Source organism: Crocodylus porosus, unplaced genomic scaffold (genome assembly GCF_001723895.1).
Source record: "Crocodylus porosus isolate Cpor-Errol unplaced genomic scaffold, CroPor_comp1, whole genome shotgun sequence".
Lineage (NCBI taxonomy): Eukaryota > Metazoa > Chordata > Crocodylia > Crocodylidae > Crocodylus > Crocodylus porosus.
In genome coordinates, this window is record NW_017728906.1 from 50,277,589 (window position 1) to 50,294,881 (window position 17,293).

The 17,293-nt window shown below is 42.3% G+C and overlaps 1 protein-coding gene across 1 annotated transcript in view; it reads left to right on the forward strand.

Moving 5' to 3' along the window:
• CFAP47 (cilia and flagella associated protein 47) overlaps positions 1 to 17,293 on the forward strand; it is a 734,432-nt gene that overhangs the window by 396,599 nt on the left and 320,540 nt on the right. Inside the window, exon 49 of the mRNA XM_019528459.1 lies at positions 16,139 to 16,250. Coding sequence (XP_019384004.1) covers positions 16,139 to 16,250 — 112 coding nt within the window. The remainder of the gene's footprint in view (positions 1 to 16,138; positions 16,251 to 17,293) is intronic.

Consider the following 17,293-nt stretch of genomic DNA (forward strand, 5'->3'; position numbering starts at 1 on the left):
AAAGGAAGGAGAAGAGGAGAGTAAGGAACATTGCCTTCAGAAAAGCAGACTTCAACTTATTCAGGGAACTCATGGGTAGGATCTCTTTGGAGGCCAGTGTGAGGAGTAAAGGAGTCCAGGGGAGCTGACTGTACTTTAAACCTTATTGACTGAGGGCGCAGAAACCAAACCATCCTGATGAACAGAAACAGTAGCAAGCATGGCAGAAGACCAGCTTGGCTTAGCAGGGAACTCTTCAGTAAGCTAAATCACAAGAAGGAAGCTTATAAGTGAAAACTTGGACAAACAATTAGGGAAGAGTATAAGAGCATTGCTCAGGCATAGAATCATAAACAGTTAGGGTTTGAAGGGACCTCAGGAGGTCATCTAGTCCAACACCTTGCTCAAAGCAGGCCCATTCCCAGCTAGATCATCCCAACCAAGGCTTTGTCTAGCCAGGTCTTAAAAACCTCCAAGGATGGAGAGTCCACCACCTCTCTGGTAACCTGTTCCAGTGCTTTACTACTCTCCTAGTGAGAGAATTTTTCCCAATATCTAACCTATACTTCCCTTGCTGCAACTTGAAACCATTGCTCCTTGTTCTGTCATTTGCTACCACTGAGAACAGTCTAGCTTTATCCTCTTGTAACCACCCATCTGGTGGTTGAAGGCTGCTATTAAATCCCTTCTCAGTCTTCTCTTTTGCAGACTAACTAAGCCCATTTCCCTCAGCCTCTCCTCAAACCATTTACCTCAGTCCCCTTTCATTGCCCTCTGCTGAACTTCCTCCAATTTGTCCACATCCTTTCTGTAGTGGAGGGCCCAAAAGTGGGCATAGTTCTCCAGGTGTGGCCTTACCAGGCTAAATAAAGGGGAATAATTATTTCTTCAATCTGGTGGCACTGCATCTAGATGATCTCCTGAGGTCCCTTCCAAACCCAGTTTTCTATGATTCCATGAATTCACAGCAGCACAGGTTTCTGTGTAGGCTGGACAAATGTGTGAGTGACTCTGTGTACTTAGGTGACTAGTCTATGTTGAAGCTCAGGTGGCACAATATCACTACTGTTGGTACCTGAATTAGTTTTTTTTAATTGTGGTTGCTAAGTAGAATTATAGAGAAGGAGGGCTGGAAGGAACATCCATAGTTCATCTAGTCCAACCCCCTGCCTGAGGCAATATCATCCCTATGTAAACTATCCTACACAAATCCATTGTCTAACCTCTTAGCAAAACTAGAGTTAACCCTGACATAAAACTCAAGACATAACATCCTAACATGCCACAGGCAAAATTTGGCAAGCATGGCAGCCAATGTTTTGCTGCTGGAAGGTCTGTTAACGTATGCTTAAGAGATCCGAGATAGAGGGCCATGCTCCCTGCTAGAGGAAAACAAAAACCCCACAGTCCATACCAATCTGACCATGGGGTAAATTCCTTCCTTATGCCAAATATTGTGATGCTTCTTACTGTGAGCGGAGGGGCAAGACCTTCTAGCTAGGCAGTCCTGGGTATAAGTCCAGCAGGAGCATTGGCACACCCCAGTAAAAATCCCCAGCCTTGGTTGCAGCTAGCACCCTCTAAGGGAGCCTTAAAAATAAAAACAAAATGCCCCTGATGCTTGATGCAGTGTGAGGGGATGGGAGGGTGGGGGAAACTCCCTCTCTTTGTCCTCCCTTCTCTCCCTCTTTCCTCCCTCCCTCCCAGCCACATGTGGTAACCAGCAAAGCCCAGAAGCATGGGGGACAGCCTTAGAAGACAACAGGCATAGCTGTGCCTAGATCATTCCTGACCAATGGCCTTGCAACCTCTTCTTAAACACCTCCAGTGATTGCTAATCTTCAACTTCCTTAAGCAGTCTATTCCACTGCCACACCTTTCTAACAGTAAAGCATATCCTATGCAACAGTGGATGTATCCTAGGCAATAATAAAAATATATGTATATAATTTTAGGTTAAGATAACAAAGAAGGCTGTGGTGCAAGAAAAATGAAAGTGGGGGCATGGACAAACGAGCACATTTGTGTTGTAACTCAGTTTTTGTAATTCACTTCTAAATTATACTGGATCGGGAATGGACAGATGTGTAGCTATCTTAGGAAAGTTGCATGGCTGTTACTCTGCCTTGTGGTTTGCTTTAATTAGTGGTATTCTTCAGATGGTTGTGGCGAGACAAAACTTAAACAATGTCATGATAAAGGAAGAGCTTTACCATTGATTATATATATTTCAAGAGTAGTTCTGTAAAGTCATTCTAGTTCATGGATTTATGTCCTGTGCCCTTAATTCTATTATCATATTGCTGATTTTCACTAGTGTAAATTATTTGACGGTGCAAGGCTTGAGTAGGTTGAGTGCTTTACTTGATGAAGCAGTTAGTAAAAGTTAATTTCTTTAATACAAAAAGGTTTACATATTAAATTGAATATTAGTTAACTGATTCAACATATATTAAGTAAATGATATGCATAGACATCTGTCTGTTTTGCAAGACAATAGATTTGCACCAAGTGAGGCATCAGCTCGTTAAAGATCTGTGAGCATGGCTGTAGAGTACAATTTGAGTGACAGTCCGTTCTGCACATATGAAGTCTGTATCTAAAGGTCCTGAATGTAGTTCATGGTTCTTTCTTCCTGACGTTTCTTCTTCCTCTTAATAGACTATTTCCAAGCATTTCAATCCTCACCAATCTTACAGAATCATGGAAAATCAGGGTTGGAAGGGACCTCAGGAGGTCATCTAGTCCAACCCCTTTCTCAAAGCAGAACCATTCCCAACTATATCATCCCAGCCAGTTTTATCTAGCTGGGTCTTAAAAACCTCCAGGATGGAGCTTCCACAACTTCTCTGGGAAATCTGTTTCAGTGCTTTACTGCCCTCCTTGTAAGAAATTTTTTCCTAATATCTAACCTAAACTTTCCATGATGCAGCTTGAGACCACTGCTCCTTGTTCTGTCATATGCCATCACTGGGAACAGTCTAGCTCCCCCCCCTCTGGAACCATCCTTCATGTAGTTGAAGGCTGCTATCAAAGCCCCCCTTGGTCTTCTCTTCTACAGATTTAATAAACGTAGTTCCCTCAGCCTCTTCTCTGAAATCATGTGCCCCAGCCTCCTAACCATTTTTATTGACCTCTGCTGGGCTCACTCCAGTTTGTCTAGTTCTTTTCTTCAGTGGAGTGCCCAAAACTGGGCACAGTACTCCAAATGTGGCCTCACTGGTGCCAAATAGAAGGGAAGAATCATTTCCCTTGCTCTGCTAGCAATGCTTCTACTAATGCAGCCCAGTACACCATTAACCTTCTTGGCAACAAGGGCACAGTTCTGGCTCCCCTGAATTCCTTTCCCTCTCAGACCGGCCTCCCAAGAGATCCTGCCCATCAGTTCCCTGAGTGAGTTGAAGTCTGCTTTTCTGAAGCCCATGGTCCTTACTCTCCTGCTCTCCTTCCTTCCTTCCTTTCTTTCTTCAGGATCCTGAACACAATCATCTCATGGTCACTGCTGCCCAAGTTGTCATCCCCTATTATATTCCCCACCAATTCTTCCCTGTTTGTGAGCAGGAGATCAAAAGGAGCATGGCCCCTAGTTGGCCATTCCAGCAGTTGCACCAGGAAGTTGCCCCCAGTGCTCTCCAAAAACTTTCTGGATTGCCTTCACACTTCTATATTGCTCTCCCAGCAGATGTCAGGGTGACTGAATTTCCCCATGAGAACCAGGGCCTGTTGTCAGGTAGCTTCTGCTATCTATTTAAAGAAAGGCTCATTTACCACATCCTGTGGACCTGGTATTCTATAGTAGGCACCCACCATGACATCACTGTTGTTGCTTTCCCCTCTTACCCTAACCCAGAGACTTTCAGCAGGCCTATCTCCAGTTTCATAGTGGAGCTCTGAGCAATCATACAGCTCTTTTGCACAAAGTTCAACTCCTCCTCCTTTTCTCCCATGCTTATCCTTTCTGAATAGTTTATACCCATTTATGACAGTGCTCCAATCATGTAAGCTATCCCACCAAGTCTCTGTTTTTCCAGTTAGGTCATAGTTCTGTGACTGTGCAAAGACTTTAAATTGTCCCTGCTTCTTTCCAAGGCTCTGTGCATTCATGTCCAGGAACCGAAGGTTGCCCTACTTTCTCAGGAAAACTGACAATGCTTCCCCTGTTTCCCACTCCTGTTTGCACTTCCTCCAGGTTACTCACTTTCCCACTTACGTCAGGGCTTTGGTCTCCATCCCCCAGCAAACCTAGTTTAAAGCCCTGCTAATTAGGTTAGTGAGCCTGTCTACGAGATTCTCTTCCGTCTCTTTGTCAGGGGGATCCCATCTCTTCTTAGCAATCTTTCTTCCTGGATCATTATCCTGTGGTCAAAGAAACCAAAGCCCTGCTGGCGACATGCATTAACAGGCATGCATTAAACTTCAGGATGTGCCTGCACCTGCCTGGGCTCGCTTCTGCCTGGACCTTTCTCCCAGTCATTTTGCTTAGTGTTCATTGCCTTCATATCTGGCTTGCAAACATCTTTAAAATGAAGATAGGAATGTCTGTATGATCTTCTTCTTCCTGTGAAGAGTTCTCCATACAAAGAATCTTGGTTATGTGACCACCATCTGTTCTCTGTATATGACCAAGACATCAGAGTCAATGCAGACTGAGAAGAGAATGGATGCTTGGAATGTTGGCATGTTGCAAGACCTCAGTGTAGGCAATTTTACCAGGAAATTCTCAGAATGCAGTGAAAGCAATGCAAGTGGAAGCTGATGAGGTGCTTTTCTTGAGTAGACTACACAGTCCAGGATATGCATGCAGTATGAAAGGGTGTTGATAATACTCTGATAACACCTTTGACCTAGGTCTTAATAGTTTGTTTTTGTTCCATACTCTTTGCTCAGCATGCTTATGGCTGATGCTTTGCCAATATTAATATTAAGTGACAAGCTGCTGGTAACAATGGAGCCAAGGTAAATAAATTTACTTTACGACATCTAATACATTTCCACCTATTGCGACTGCTGGTGGTGAATCAATTTTCTGGCCCATAATGTTGGCCGTGTTGATGCTGATTATAACCAAACTCTTGGCAGGCGTGAGTGAAGCGACTGATGAGGCTTTGAAGGTTGCACTCTATGTGGGCTATCAGTTCAGCGTCATCAGCAAATAGTAGCTCACAAACACAAATTAAAATTTTCTGCACTTTAACGTTAGCTTTAAAACATGTGAGGTTGAATAATTTCCACCTGAGTGTGTATTTTAATAAACTCCTTTTGGTAGTAGTCCCAAAAGCATACATCAGAAGAAGAGAAAAGAAAATCCTAAACAAGATTAGGATGAGGGCGCAGCTCTGGTTAACTCTGCTTTAAATCTTAAAAGCCTCAGGTGTTCATCCATTTAGCTGACTGTTCTCTGCAGTCCATGAAGAGAGTGGATTATGCTGAGGAATTTTGGTGGACAGCCAATCCTTTCCAATAATTAGAGGCCTTTTCTGCTGACAAGGTCAAAGGCTCTGGCCAGGTCAGTGAAGATGATGTGGAGGGTTCTCCTTTGTTCCCTACATTTTTCTTGGATTTTCTATCATATACCTGTTAGCTCTGAAGCCACACAGTAATCCAGGTTAAGCAGTGTCAGCAAGAGTCCGAAGCCTTATGAGCACCACCCAAGTGATGATTTTTCCAACAATGCTTAATAGTGCAATGCCATGGTGGTTATTGCAATCAATGTGGTTACCTCTGTTCTTGTACAGAGTGCCTATATTGGCATCTCTCATATCTTGTTGCATTATCCCAATTGTCCAGCAATGATTAAGAAGCTCATATAGGTGGGGAAGTAGCATAGGTTTCCCCATGCTTGATCATTTTTGTGGGAATGCTGACTTCCCCTGTTGTCTTGCCACTGGCCAGATCATCTACAGTTTTATTTAGGACCTCAACAGTTGCAATATCATTAGACTCATCAAGGACAGCCAAACTCTCCATAGAATTAAGGGTTGTGTCAGTGACATCACTTTCCCTTGAACAGTATCCAGGATAGTGTTCTACCTACCTTTCCATCTGTTAGTTTTGGTCTGTTGTGAATTCTCCTGATTCTGTCTTTTATGGAATTGACTTCTTTGCAGTTGGACCTATCACCTTCTTGATTCTATTATACATGCCTCTGATGTTACCAGCATCAAATATGGATTCAGTTCACACAGTTGCAGCCAGTAATCTTTGGTGCAGTGTTGAGATTTGTTGGATAACACTTCTTGCTTTTCTCCATTCTTTCAAAGTTCCCTAGGAGGTGTTGTTCTCGTGATTTAACATGGTAGTTTGGCCTTGATAAATGGTGTCAATTCATGTGAGTGTGCCTTGATCCAATCCCAATTTCTTCTGTCCTGTTTGCCAAATATAGAGTTAACAGTGACATAGATAATATTTTGAGGCTTATCCACTTTTTTGTGCCATCTCTCACACAAAGACAGTTCTGATGCAGCCTCCTGCAGAGCCTCTGTACAATGCAAGGTTTTCTGATGATCAGATGCATTGGTGATTTTAATGTGTGGCACACATTGATACTTAGAGCAGAAGGTTTCTTTGGTTTCAGTTTGATCTCAGTGACTACTAATGACCAATAAGTGTCATAAATAGCAATATGGTAGCTATGAATAATCAGGACAGTACTGAGATTCGTCCATCTAGTGGTGATGTCCAATGTGTGCCAGTTGCTGGATCTTGAGTGCCTTTGTGAAATGTTATGGCATGGTTGGAAGAATGAGTTGGTGATGCAAAAGTTATGAAAGAAACAGAACTCCAACAGCCCTTGCTCATTATCATTCCTGCTTCCTGTGTTTTATGAGCCCAGGCAAATTGGCCAGGATTCACTGTCACCGTCAACTCTATCATTGAAGTCCCATGGGAAATATAAATTCTCAGTGTTTGAAATCTTACAAATAACACTAGCCAAGCAACTTGTTCATAAAACTTGGCTTTAACCTCAGCAGAAAAGTAGAGTATTGGAGTGTAAGCAGTCACTACGGTGACCCTGCTTTCTGAAGTATGAAGGCAAAGGATGAAAATCCTCTCTCGACTATTTAGTTGATTCTCGATTGTTTTAATAAGATTGTTTCTAACAGGAAAGCATACCCCATGTTCCATATATCTTCAGATCTTGCCAGAACACTGTAGTATTCATCTCTTAAAGAGCCATCTGAGTTTAGGCAAGTTTCTTGCAGTGATGCAATGTCACTGTTCAACCTATTTAATTCCATATCTATCACTGCTTTCTTCTGAGCATCAGAACGATTTCAAAGATCATCATTTAGGTCAGTATACGTGGCCTGATTTTTGATTTTTCTCTTTCTCTTTTTGTCTGGTACACTGTTTTAATCTGCTTTTGAACTTGTTCTTAACTTTAAACACCCAATGGAGCAGGCAGACCATGGTGGATCAGCACCTTACTGGCTGGGGGTTGCTCAGATTTAGGTGGGCAATAGCTGATCAATGAAATATATAATCTCTCCCATCATTAACCCATATGTTACTTTGTTTACCTAATAAGCTGAACCTAACCCATAAATGTTGCCTTCCATGTTGAACCCTCTCTTGAAAGATGAAGTGAAGTTGGAGCGACTGCTACAGGTTGCAAACCCTAGGCGCAGTGTATATGGAGACCAGTGTCCCCTTCTCAGTCTTGCTGGCCTAATATAAAGGAAAGGTAGGTGAATTTGGAACCAGTTTGGCTGAAGGAGCTGCTGAAACAAAGGACATCATCCATTTGTCTGTATACTGGGACTCCACTCCTAGAGTGGCTCCTGACCAGGGTTAAAGGGCATATTTTACTGTGTTATAGAATAGACTTCAGTTCTAAAACCTTTTGAGAACATTTTCTCTGTCAGGGGTAAGACCCCTGTAAGGTGCTCCTCTGCCTTAAGGACATTGGCACCTTAGGGGTTATCAGGTTATTTAACTATTGCCCAGCACTCAGTGTTAAGTTGCATGTAGTACCATGTACTGAACATTATCAGAGCAGGTAAACCTGACCTGACAACAGAAATAAAGTTTATATTAATCTATAAAAAATGAAACTTCAGGTTCCTTGGCCAAAATCCCCAGAAAGTAAAGTAGTCTAGTAAGTTCCAATGATTTTAAGTTATCCATGTCTCATACTCTCTGTGCTTTAAAAATGTATTTTACAGCATAAATACTACGCAATTAAAATACATGTTCAAGTTGGGGGGGGGAATTAAGTGTTTTAATAGAATAGAAAAAAACAAAAAAACATGAAACTGCCTTCTCTCTTGTTTTATAAAGTGTTAAGTTTTGCAGTCCAAAACTTCTGATCTCAAATTCAGAAAGTAGGGTCTGGTGGGAAAAGGTTTATAGAAAGGGGATCAAAAATTGCAGACAAGAATATTTAAAATAAAACATTATTCTGCATTCTAACATTCTAGAAGCATATTTTGCATCATAAATGAACATGTATGCTGGTGGAGAGGTATAATTATAACTGAATTAGTTGGAAGACTCAATTAAAACAAGGCTTTAAAAGGAAGATTTAAATGTTAAAAGGAATGGGAATAAAGAATAATAGCACAGACTAACAGAGAAGGTTTTTAAAGTCAAGGCAGTATTAAAAGCATATGGGGGAGCATTAGAAAACAAACTGAAAGAAGTACGGACCATTAGAGCAGCATAAAGGGAAACAAGTGACACATTTTAGTAAATCCCCCCAAAAACAATGAAGGGTTGTACAAAGATAGGGAAGTAAAAGATTAAATAGATAAAATAAATGAATGAACACTTAAAATGCCTAGGAGATAACAGGGTCTTTGCTGTTTTGCCTCTATCTTTACAGAGATACTGTATGGCAATATCTACAGGATGAAGATCAGTCAGTTTTCTGACAGCAGTGGAGATCCCATTATCCTATGTACAAATAACATAATTGTTTATAAAAAAGTACCATGTATTTAAAGAAGGTAATATCCCAAGCATAATGAAAGTGACTGAACTTTTAATGGGGCTGTTTAGGTTAGGAACAGACATTCAAAAAGCCAAAGCCTGAATTGATTCAACCTTTGCAGGTCAGTCTAACCTGTGTAGGCTAAACCAGTTTGTAACAGGACAAACATTCACTCTTGACTGAGGCAATTCAGGCACATGCCTACAGTTGCTCAGGCCAGGAGCCGGGGCGCTACAGCATGCCCGCGGTTGCAGGGAAGCTATGCTGGGGAGGCATCGCCAGTCAGGGGTGAACTGGCTCAGACAGGTTTATGCAACGTCTGTCCTAGACCCCTTCCTGTTTTAATTTAAACCAGAGTCCCCCAGCATCCTCGCATGCTCTCTGGGCTGGGCTCTTTGCTCCAGCCCAATAGGCTGGCTCCACCCCTCTGCTCCCCAGCCAGAGCAGGGACAAGCAGGGGTGGGGGTCTGGCCAGAGAGGGGTTTAATGCCTGCCTCCCTGTCCTACTGGGTCTGCCAGTCACTCTGCAGCAGTGGGGCACCATGGTCCCTGAGGCAGAGGGGGACAGGGAGGAGGATTAGTCTCTGCTTTACCCGCACTGACAGCTGGGTCTGCCCACTGTTGCCACCGCACTCACTCCCTGCAGTGGAATAAATCCCCTGCTGTCCCCTCTGCCGGACACTGGAAGGAGGGGGAATAACCTCTTTCCCTACCCCCAGTGGTAACAGATTTCCATTATGTTAAGAATTATAATAAGTCAGAGGATGAATCAGGACACTCTGGATCAATGACTTTAATATATGTTGTTGAGAGAGTTTTTCAGATTCATTTACTGGGTGTGCAGTTTGTTAATTTAATAAACAAATTCCTGAAAAATGAAGTTGATTAAGGATAGAAGGTATATATTTATGCTGGGAAAATCTTAACAGTAAACTGATGACCTTTCATATAAATTCTATAAGGTTATATCTTTCCTTGTGTGTATTAAATATATGCACATATTACAAAATACATATTGTACACATATACCTTCCTTGACCTCCTAAATAGTTAAAAGTCAGGTTTTTCCTAGTCCTGACATAGTTAAAATAATAACAAGGGATTTACAGAGATAAGGTAAAGGATTAAATTGATAAAATGCCTGTGGAGACCTTATATATAGGTAGAGAGATAAATGTGATGAACCTTTTCTGTCCCTTCTGTTTCTCCTTTGAATAAGGACATGTCTGTACTGCCTCTGACTGTCCTTGTTGTGGGTGCTGCTGTGAAAACACATCCTATCCATTTTCTCCCTTTCTGCACACAGCAGATGCCAAAAAGATGTAATTTAGCTGTTTTTGATATGTGCCTAATGCTGATTTCAGACTCTTAGGGTTCATCCAGACAAGCACACACATGCAGTGCCACAGACTCATCTGTGGCACCACACTCCACATATACCACACCGGCAGGTGTTCCCCGTGCTGCTAATTTATCAGGGGTGGGGGGCACTGATACTGGGAGATCCTAGTGTAGAAAAACCCCATGGCTAAAAAAAAAAAATAAGGTGTTGCATGTGGCAGCAGTGTGTGTCACCCAAAACTGGAGCCTGGCTAGCCAGGCTCCCTGCTTCAGGATTTCAGCAGCTGCAGTCTACTGAGGCCCCCAGGACCCCAGGTAAGGCTGCTGAGGCCAGCTCAGGTGCTGGCCCCAGCATCCCCTGCTGTGCCCAGGGCAACATGCCATGTACCAGAGTGCATGTGCACAAGTATTCCCCAGGGACAAATAGCAGTGGTACATACTGTGCTGCTCCTACTTGTCCATGGGAAAACACACATTCCCACTTGTGGGATGTGCCTTTAAAACCATTACAGGCATTACATTTATGATAGGAAAGCGACCTTTGGTGGGTGAGATCAATCTTCTTTGCTAGTAACCCTCTCAGAAATCCCCACAGCATGTGGTGGGGTAGGGGACAATTCTTCCGTAGCCACAAAGTTGCCCCCACTAGGGCATCCTTGCAAGCTCAGGAGAATTGTCCTCCACTGCCTGCATACCTCTTATCCACCAGGAGGCATGCAGGTGACAGGAAACAGTTCTGCAGGTGCAAGGCTACCTGTACTTGGGGAGCTTTGCTGCTGCAGCAGACTGTTCTTGCCTCCCCCAACGCTGCTGCAGGGAGATTGGGAGGAAGGAGTGAGGGGAGCAGAACAGGAAATTGAGGTACAAGAAATCACCCACAGACTGTACTGTATTAAGTATGGTTAATGGGGACTATGGGTTCTTATCCCACTATCTGGATTAACTTTTGTTACACCTTTTTTACTATGGGTTCTTTGCGTGTATGCCTCTCTCAGCACTCCCCATCCCCCCTCTTCCTTTTTCCTGCTTCCCACCTGTTGTATCCTAATCACTCATTCTGCTTTATACTATCTTCTGTGCTGTCCTTTCACAGCATCTGAATGAAGTCAACTCAAATTTATGACAGCTTGTGCCCTATGCATATATCTTATTTTATAAGTCTATAAAAGTTCATATCTAACTGTCTCTGTTTGCGCTGTTCAAGCAGAATTAGGTATGTAAGAATAAGGACTTTTCCTAAGATAACTAAAAAGCGATGCCAAGAAATGAGATGGGGATTAGATGCTTTTGAAGTAATTAGGTACATAACTGACCTTCAGGGAATTGCCTCTCTCTACTTGGAATTCAGTTATGAATCCTCCCCTGGGGTTAAATATTGATTAGGGAGGGACTGAAGCCCACTTGTCCCCTCTGCTAGGTGAATGCAATGAAATAGACTACAGGGGTGTAGGTTGTAGCCATGTTGGCCTAAGTTCATAGGCAGACAGGGTTCTTCAGGTGAATCAGGTATCTTTTATTAGACCAACTTCAAGTTCACCCGAAGGACCTTGTCTGCCTATAAAATAGACTAGAGAGTTCCTCACTTGTTCTCTGTAAACACAGATGCTACTTACAGACATTAAACACCCCCCCCCCCGAAAAAAAAATGCTTTATAGGAAGAAGCAGTGTGATAGTTTGACCTGGCTCCACAACATCTGCATAGATCAGGCACTTCAGTGAAGCTTTTTGGGGTTTTTATCTAAAGCTGAGGCTTTTATCTAAAGCTGATTCAACTTTAGATAAAAGCACCAAAAAAGCCCCATTGAAGTGCCTGATCTATACGGACAACTAACATGCTGTCTTTTCTGGGTATGCGTTGGGGTCAGCCTGTAGGTGTGCTGAGTTTAAAGTGCCATTTTTTTAAATGCCTGCAAGCAGCGTTAAATGTTATACACAAAGTTGAACAACTTCACCAAGAGAGCATGGGAAAGCCACCATGCTACCCTATTCTATAGAGACTACTTTGTGGCTTAGGAAGTAGGAAGATTTCCTGGAAGGTGGGAGATGTGGCTTCAACTCCCATTACATAACGACTATTTGCTCAAACAGTGAGTACCACTACCATCTCCTTGACTTTCTCCATTTGACTTCTGTATGAGACATGATTGGTTGGCTTGTTCTGAGGATGCCTTTTGGATCAAGCTTCACACATGAGATTAGATAAGAAGCCACCAAGAAGATACTAATTTGATTATCCTGACAAGCTTTGGGCATCAGCTAGACACGTCTACTTAGCACAGTCAAGAAGTATGTTCTGGACATGTTCAGCTGTGGCAATGTAGGCATTTGAAGGAATTCTATTCGAGCAAACGATGGCTTCATGATTAGGCATCAGTTCAGGAGGAACTTTGAAGATCTAAGTTTTGAAAGTATATACCAAAGCCCCTCTCTTAATTGTAGTCCAAACTGTGTCTGCAAGAGAACTGTCTCTTCCTAGTAAAAATCCCTTTAAGGAATTAAGGATAGAAGGGAAGATTGTAAGCATTGCCCTCATCTTCTCCCTACTGCTCGAGGAATGTCGTATTATCAGTATTATTCATAATGATAGGGTGGCATATGTGCTATCATGTGTACTTGAGAGCTCTGGAAGGAATTATTTCAGGTTGATTATATTGAAATGTGTCTGGCCTTCCAAGTATTTTCTTAATTTCCTTAAAATGCCTTAAATATATCAGCCACAATTTTTAAACCTTGTGTAGCATTTCTGAGCCCCAGGGGCAGCTTTGGGACCTCCCGGCATCTCTGACTGTAAGGTAGCTCTCCCTGGATTGTTCACCTACCATGCCTTGTTCTTATTTAAGATTAGAAAAGGAGGCTGCCCACAGGCATTAGAGTGAGTCTTAGCACTTGCAATTCCCCACTGGGTCTTCCCTGGACCCCACTAGTCTCAATTCAGCCCTCAGGCTCAACGGGCCCACCCAGCCTGCCTGTATCTCTGCAGGACACCTATAGCCTTTGGGGCTATTTGTGTGGCTCCGTTCCATCCCTACACTATGCCCCAAGCCTCGCAGATGTTATTGTACCATCACTCCTCTTGTAGAGGTCTTGGCCTTATCAGCATCCTCCCTTTTTCCTCTTGCTTGGCCTTTTAACCCAGGTTCGCAGTACTGGACCTAGTTTCTAGACTTCAACCTTTCTAACTGTGGGTGTCAGACCCTGTCAGTCTATGGCAGTGGCCCTTCCTGGACTTTTGGCCCCTCCTGGGCTAGTCAAGATCTCCAGGCTCCCTGCTCTGGTAGACCCTGGCTGTGGTCCTTTCTGACCTTTAGCGTGTCCTGGCCTCTGGCTGTGCCTTCAGGTCAGTTAAGACCTCTGGGCTCCCTGGTCTGACTTGCTCCCCTTTGCCTCCGTCTCCGGCCATGTTCCCCCCTGGGCCCTGGCCCCGCTCCTAGGCCAGTTGGGATCTCCAGGTTCCCCGGTTCTGGCAGTCTCTGGTTGTGCTCCACACTATCTCTAGGCTTCTGCATCCTCTGACCCCACCGGACCCCTCCGCTTCTACTCTCTCCAACTCTTTGTCTACCGGCACTCTCATTGAGCCTGTCCTTCCCTTGGCTCAAGGCTAAAAACAAGCGCGACTTAATTAAAAGCATTTGTCCCCTCTGGCAGATACCCAAACTTTCCCTGGGATTAACATAAAAGCAAGGTCACCTGCCTGCATAAAGAAGCTCCTCTCTGCTCTAGGTACTTTCCCTTGTTCCTGGGCCTGCAGAGCCACTTTCTCTCAGTCCATTCAGGAGACCTTTTGCTTTGCTGCTAGGAGCTCTTCACTTCATGGCGCTCAGACAGCAGGGCTGCCTGACCGGCTCATGCCTAGGGCTTGTATGTCTCAAGCCTGGTCTGCTGCCAGTCAAGCGAGTCCCTAATGAACCCCCTTACCACCTGCAAGCTGACTTTCAGGCTGCTTGCCTCTTAAAGGAGCAGGCATTTCCCAGTGCCCTGCTACTCTAGCTGTGTCTACACGTTCATTAATGCATTTTTGCTGCTTCACATTAAATTAATACCCCTGTGAGGTACTAACTAAATGTACATTAGGCTGACCTAATGTGCAGTAGCAAAACCACATGCATTTTTAGTGAGGCTTAATGTTCAGTAGCCTAATTTTATTGGGCATTAACTTATTAGCATGGTTATTGTCATGATGCTGTAATGCACAGTAATATGAGCTACTGTACATTAAAGCGAATGTGGAGATGCACCTCCTCGTTACCCAAAAGTTAGGCCCCACAACCTTTTCTCTTTCTCTCTTATGTAGATTTTTAAAAATAGCTTTATTTCTGAATGTGCTAAATATTTACAGTCCCTATTGCCTCTACTGGGACTTTTGGGAACTTAGTGCTAGATGTATTGAATAAATAAATAAAAACACCAATCATTTTTCCAGGATTTTTGAAAAATAATTCAAGATGGAATATCAGGTTTCAGTTTCTTTTCATTTGTGACTTTGTGGCACAACCCTGGAATTATTTAATAACTGTGTCCATTTGTAGAGTATAAATGTAAATATCTCTCATAAGTAAAAATGCATACTAAAGTTCATCTATTTTCTTGGCTTTTAATCTGATGTTTGGAAAAGTTTTTCACATTTTTATATCTATTGACCACAAAAAATTACATAGTTTGCTTTTTTCTGCCTCTTTGTTGTAAATAGCATGAATATTTTTGCAGTGAGGGGGCAAGGATGATATTAACGCTGCTACTTTACAGAAGAATAATGGTAATGGCAGTCAGTGGCTCAAGTGCCAAAAGCCAGAAGCAAGATAACCTTAAACAAGTTGTTTTTAATTTTTTTTCCTTTAGAAAATATAAATAAAGCATATTGACTGAAAGAGAAAACTACCTATTGGGAAAAAAAAGAGATTCAAGAATCTAATGTTGTCGCTATGGCAATTGTGCTGCCTACTGAATATGAAAAATCTTCCACCTGGAAATTGAAAAGCTGTGTCTAGTGATCACTGAAATAAATAAAAGAGCCTTAAAAAGTTCCATTGAGGTTTTTAACTGAAATGTTGATTTTTCTCAATGCTCATCTAAACAATGCTGACACAAATATTATTTTATCCTCTTATTATTTACTTTATTAAGTATTTATAAAATGCCAATGTACTGTAGGTCACTTTAAAAAAGATTCTGTTCTTGACCTAGAAATAATTATTTACATCAAGGAAACATAAAATACAGATAATAAACAATGGAAGGAATGAGGAGTCAGAACAGCAGACTTTTTAACATTGATACTGTCAGGCTGTATTTTTTATAATGAGATTTATAAAAATATTTTCAGCCTACAAATTTTAATAAAATACGTAAAAGTATTATTTTGCTATTTCAGTTCTTGTTCAAGGCTTGCCTTACTATACAAGTCAGCACTTGTAATGTCAAAAACATATATTCTCTTTATTTATTAAGTTGTAAGATATTGAAATGAATATTAAAGCAACACTATTTAAATTTCCTTTAGTACACTTAGCAGCTAATGTTCTTTAGCACTAACTGTACTTCTAAGGGAAATTCATTCAAAAGACTGAGGATTTGATTTTGTGGCATTTATTCTCATGTAAGTATTCATACATTGACTAAAATGAATCAGTGTTACTTGGACTACACGTAAAAAAAATGGGATTTGATACTTTCTGCATGTGCTGCTACTTCTTGTATTATACATATTCTTTCCATTTTACAGTCAGCCAAGGAAAGGACTGTATAAACAGATTAGGATTCATCTGCATTATGGGGTTTATCTTTTGTTGCTTTTCAAAGGTAGTACAAAGGGTATCTTGTCTATATTGTTTTCAGAGAGTGAAGTTAGTTTTGATTTTTTTTTCCCTCTTTGTGTACTGTCCTTCTAGGTGTCTTCAAATCTTCCAGTGATTGGTGGCACCCCAACCCTCACTGTAGAACCTGATGACACAGCTGCTTACACTCTGAATGTATTTCCATGGAAACGAGGGATACTTCAAGGTACAGTGTTAAATGTAACAGAGTATCAGACTCTACATTTTTATAATATCTATGATATGCAGATGTATAAATTGACCCTTTCCAACATCTCCAGTTAAGTTAATTCAGATAGTATCTGTTCACATTCTTTTTCTGCTTATAGTGTAGTGGACAACAGAACATACTTTCCTTGATCTTTTTGTCTTTCTGAATGAGACACAGGTTTCTACAAAGTCTTTGTTTCATTGCTTATGTGCTGTTGAAAAATATATGCATGAGAAACACATTTTTAATGTGGAATAGTTTTTCTTAGGAACCTGGGGCCCCCAAACACATGACTGAACTCTGCTCTGACATGTGCTAATTACTATGTGTCAGAGCAGATTCAATTCAACTGTGAATCTGCTGGAGTATGCTAATTAGTGCACTCGAGTAGCCTTCATGTCACGTATTTAGCATCACAACTTATTAAAATGGTGGCGGGGGCACTTTATCCAGCACTCATCAAATGAACTTTAGTTAAAGCACCCCTGCTGCCATTTTGAAGTGAGGGATGTTGAATGCATATAACACTGTGGGTGCCAGTTCCTCCACCCTGGAGCATGTGTATGGATGCCCCTAAAGCTCAGCCAAGTACAGCTTCACTCCATGCCAGTGACCATGAGCTGATCACCTTCACCATCCACCATAGAGCTGGCAAGTCAGTCAGCAACACGGAAGTCCTTGACTTCAGGAAAGCTGACTTTGACAAGCTCAGGAGGCTTGTCAGTGAGGCCCTAAGAGACCACGACCCTGGGGGGGGGGTAGTTCAGGAAGAGTGGTTGTTCCTCAAGGGAACTATCCTCAATACACAAGGTAATTCTATTCCATCTCAGAGGAAAGGCAGCAAGAGGGCACAGCAGCCCCCCTGGCTCTCCAGGGATCTAGCAGACCTCCTGCAGCTAAAAAGAAAGGCCTACAAAGTATGGAGGTTGGGATTCACCTCCAAGGAAGAATATTCTGCACTGGTCTGGTCCTGCAGGGAGCAAACCAGGAAAGCCAAGGCTGCAACTGAACTCCAACTA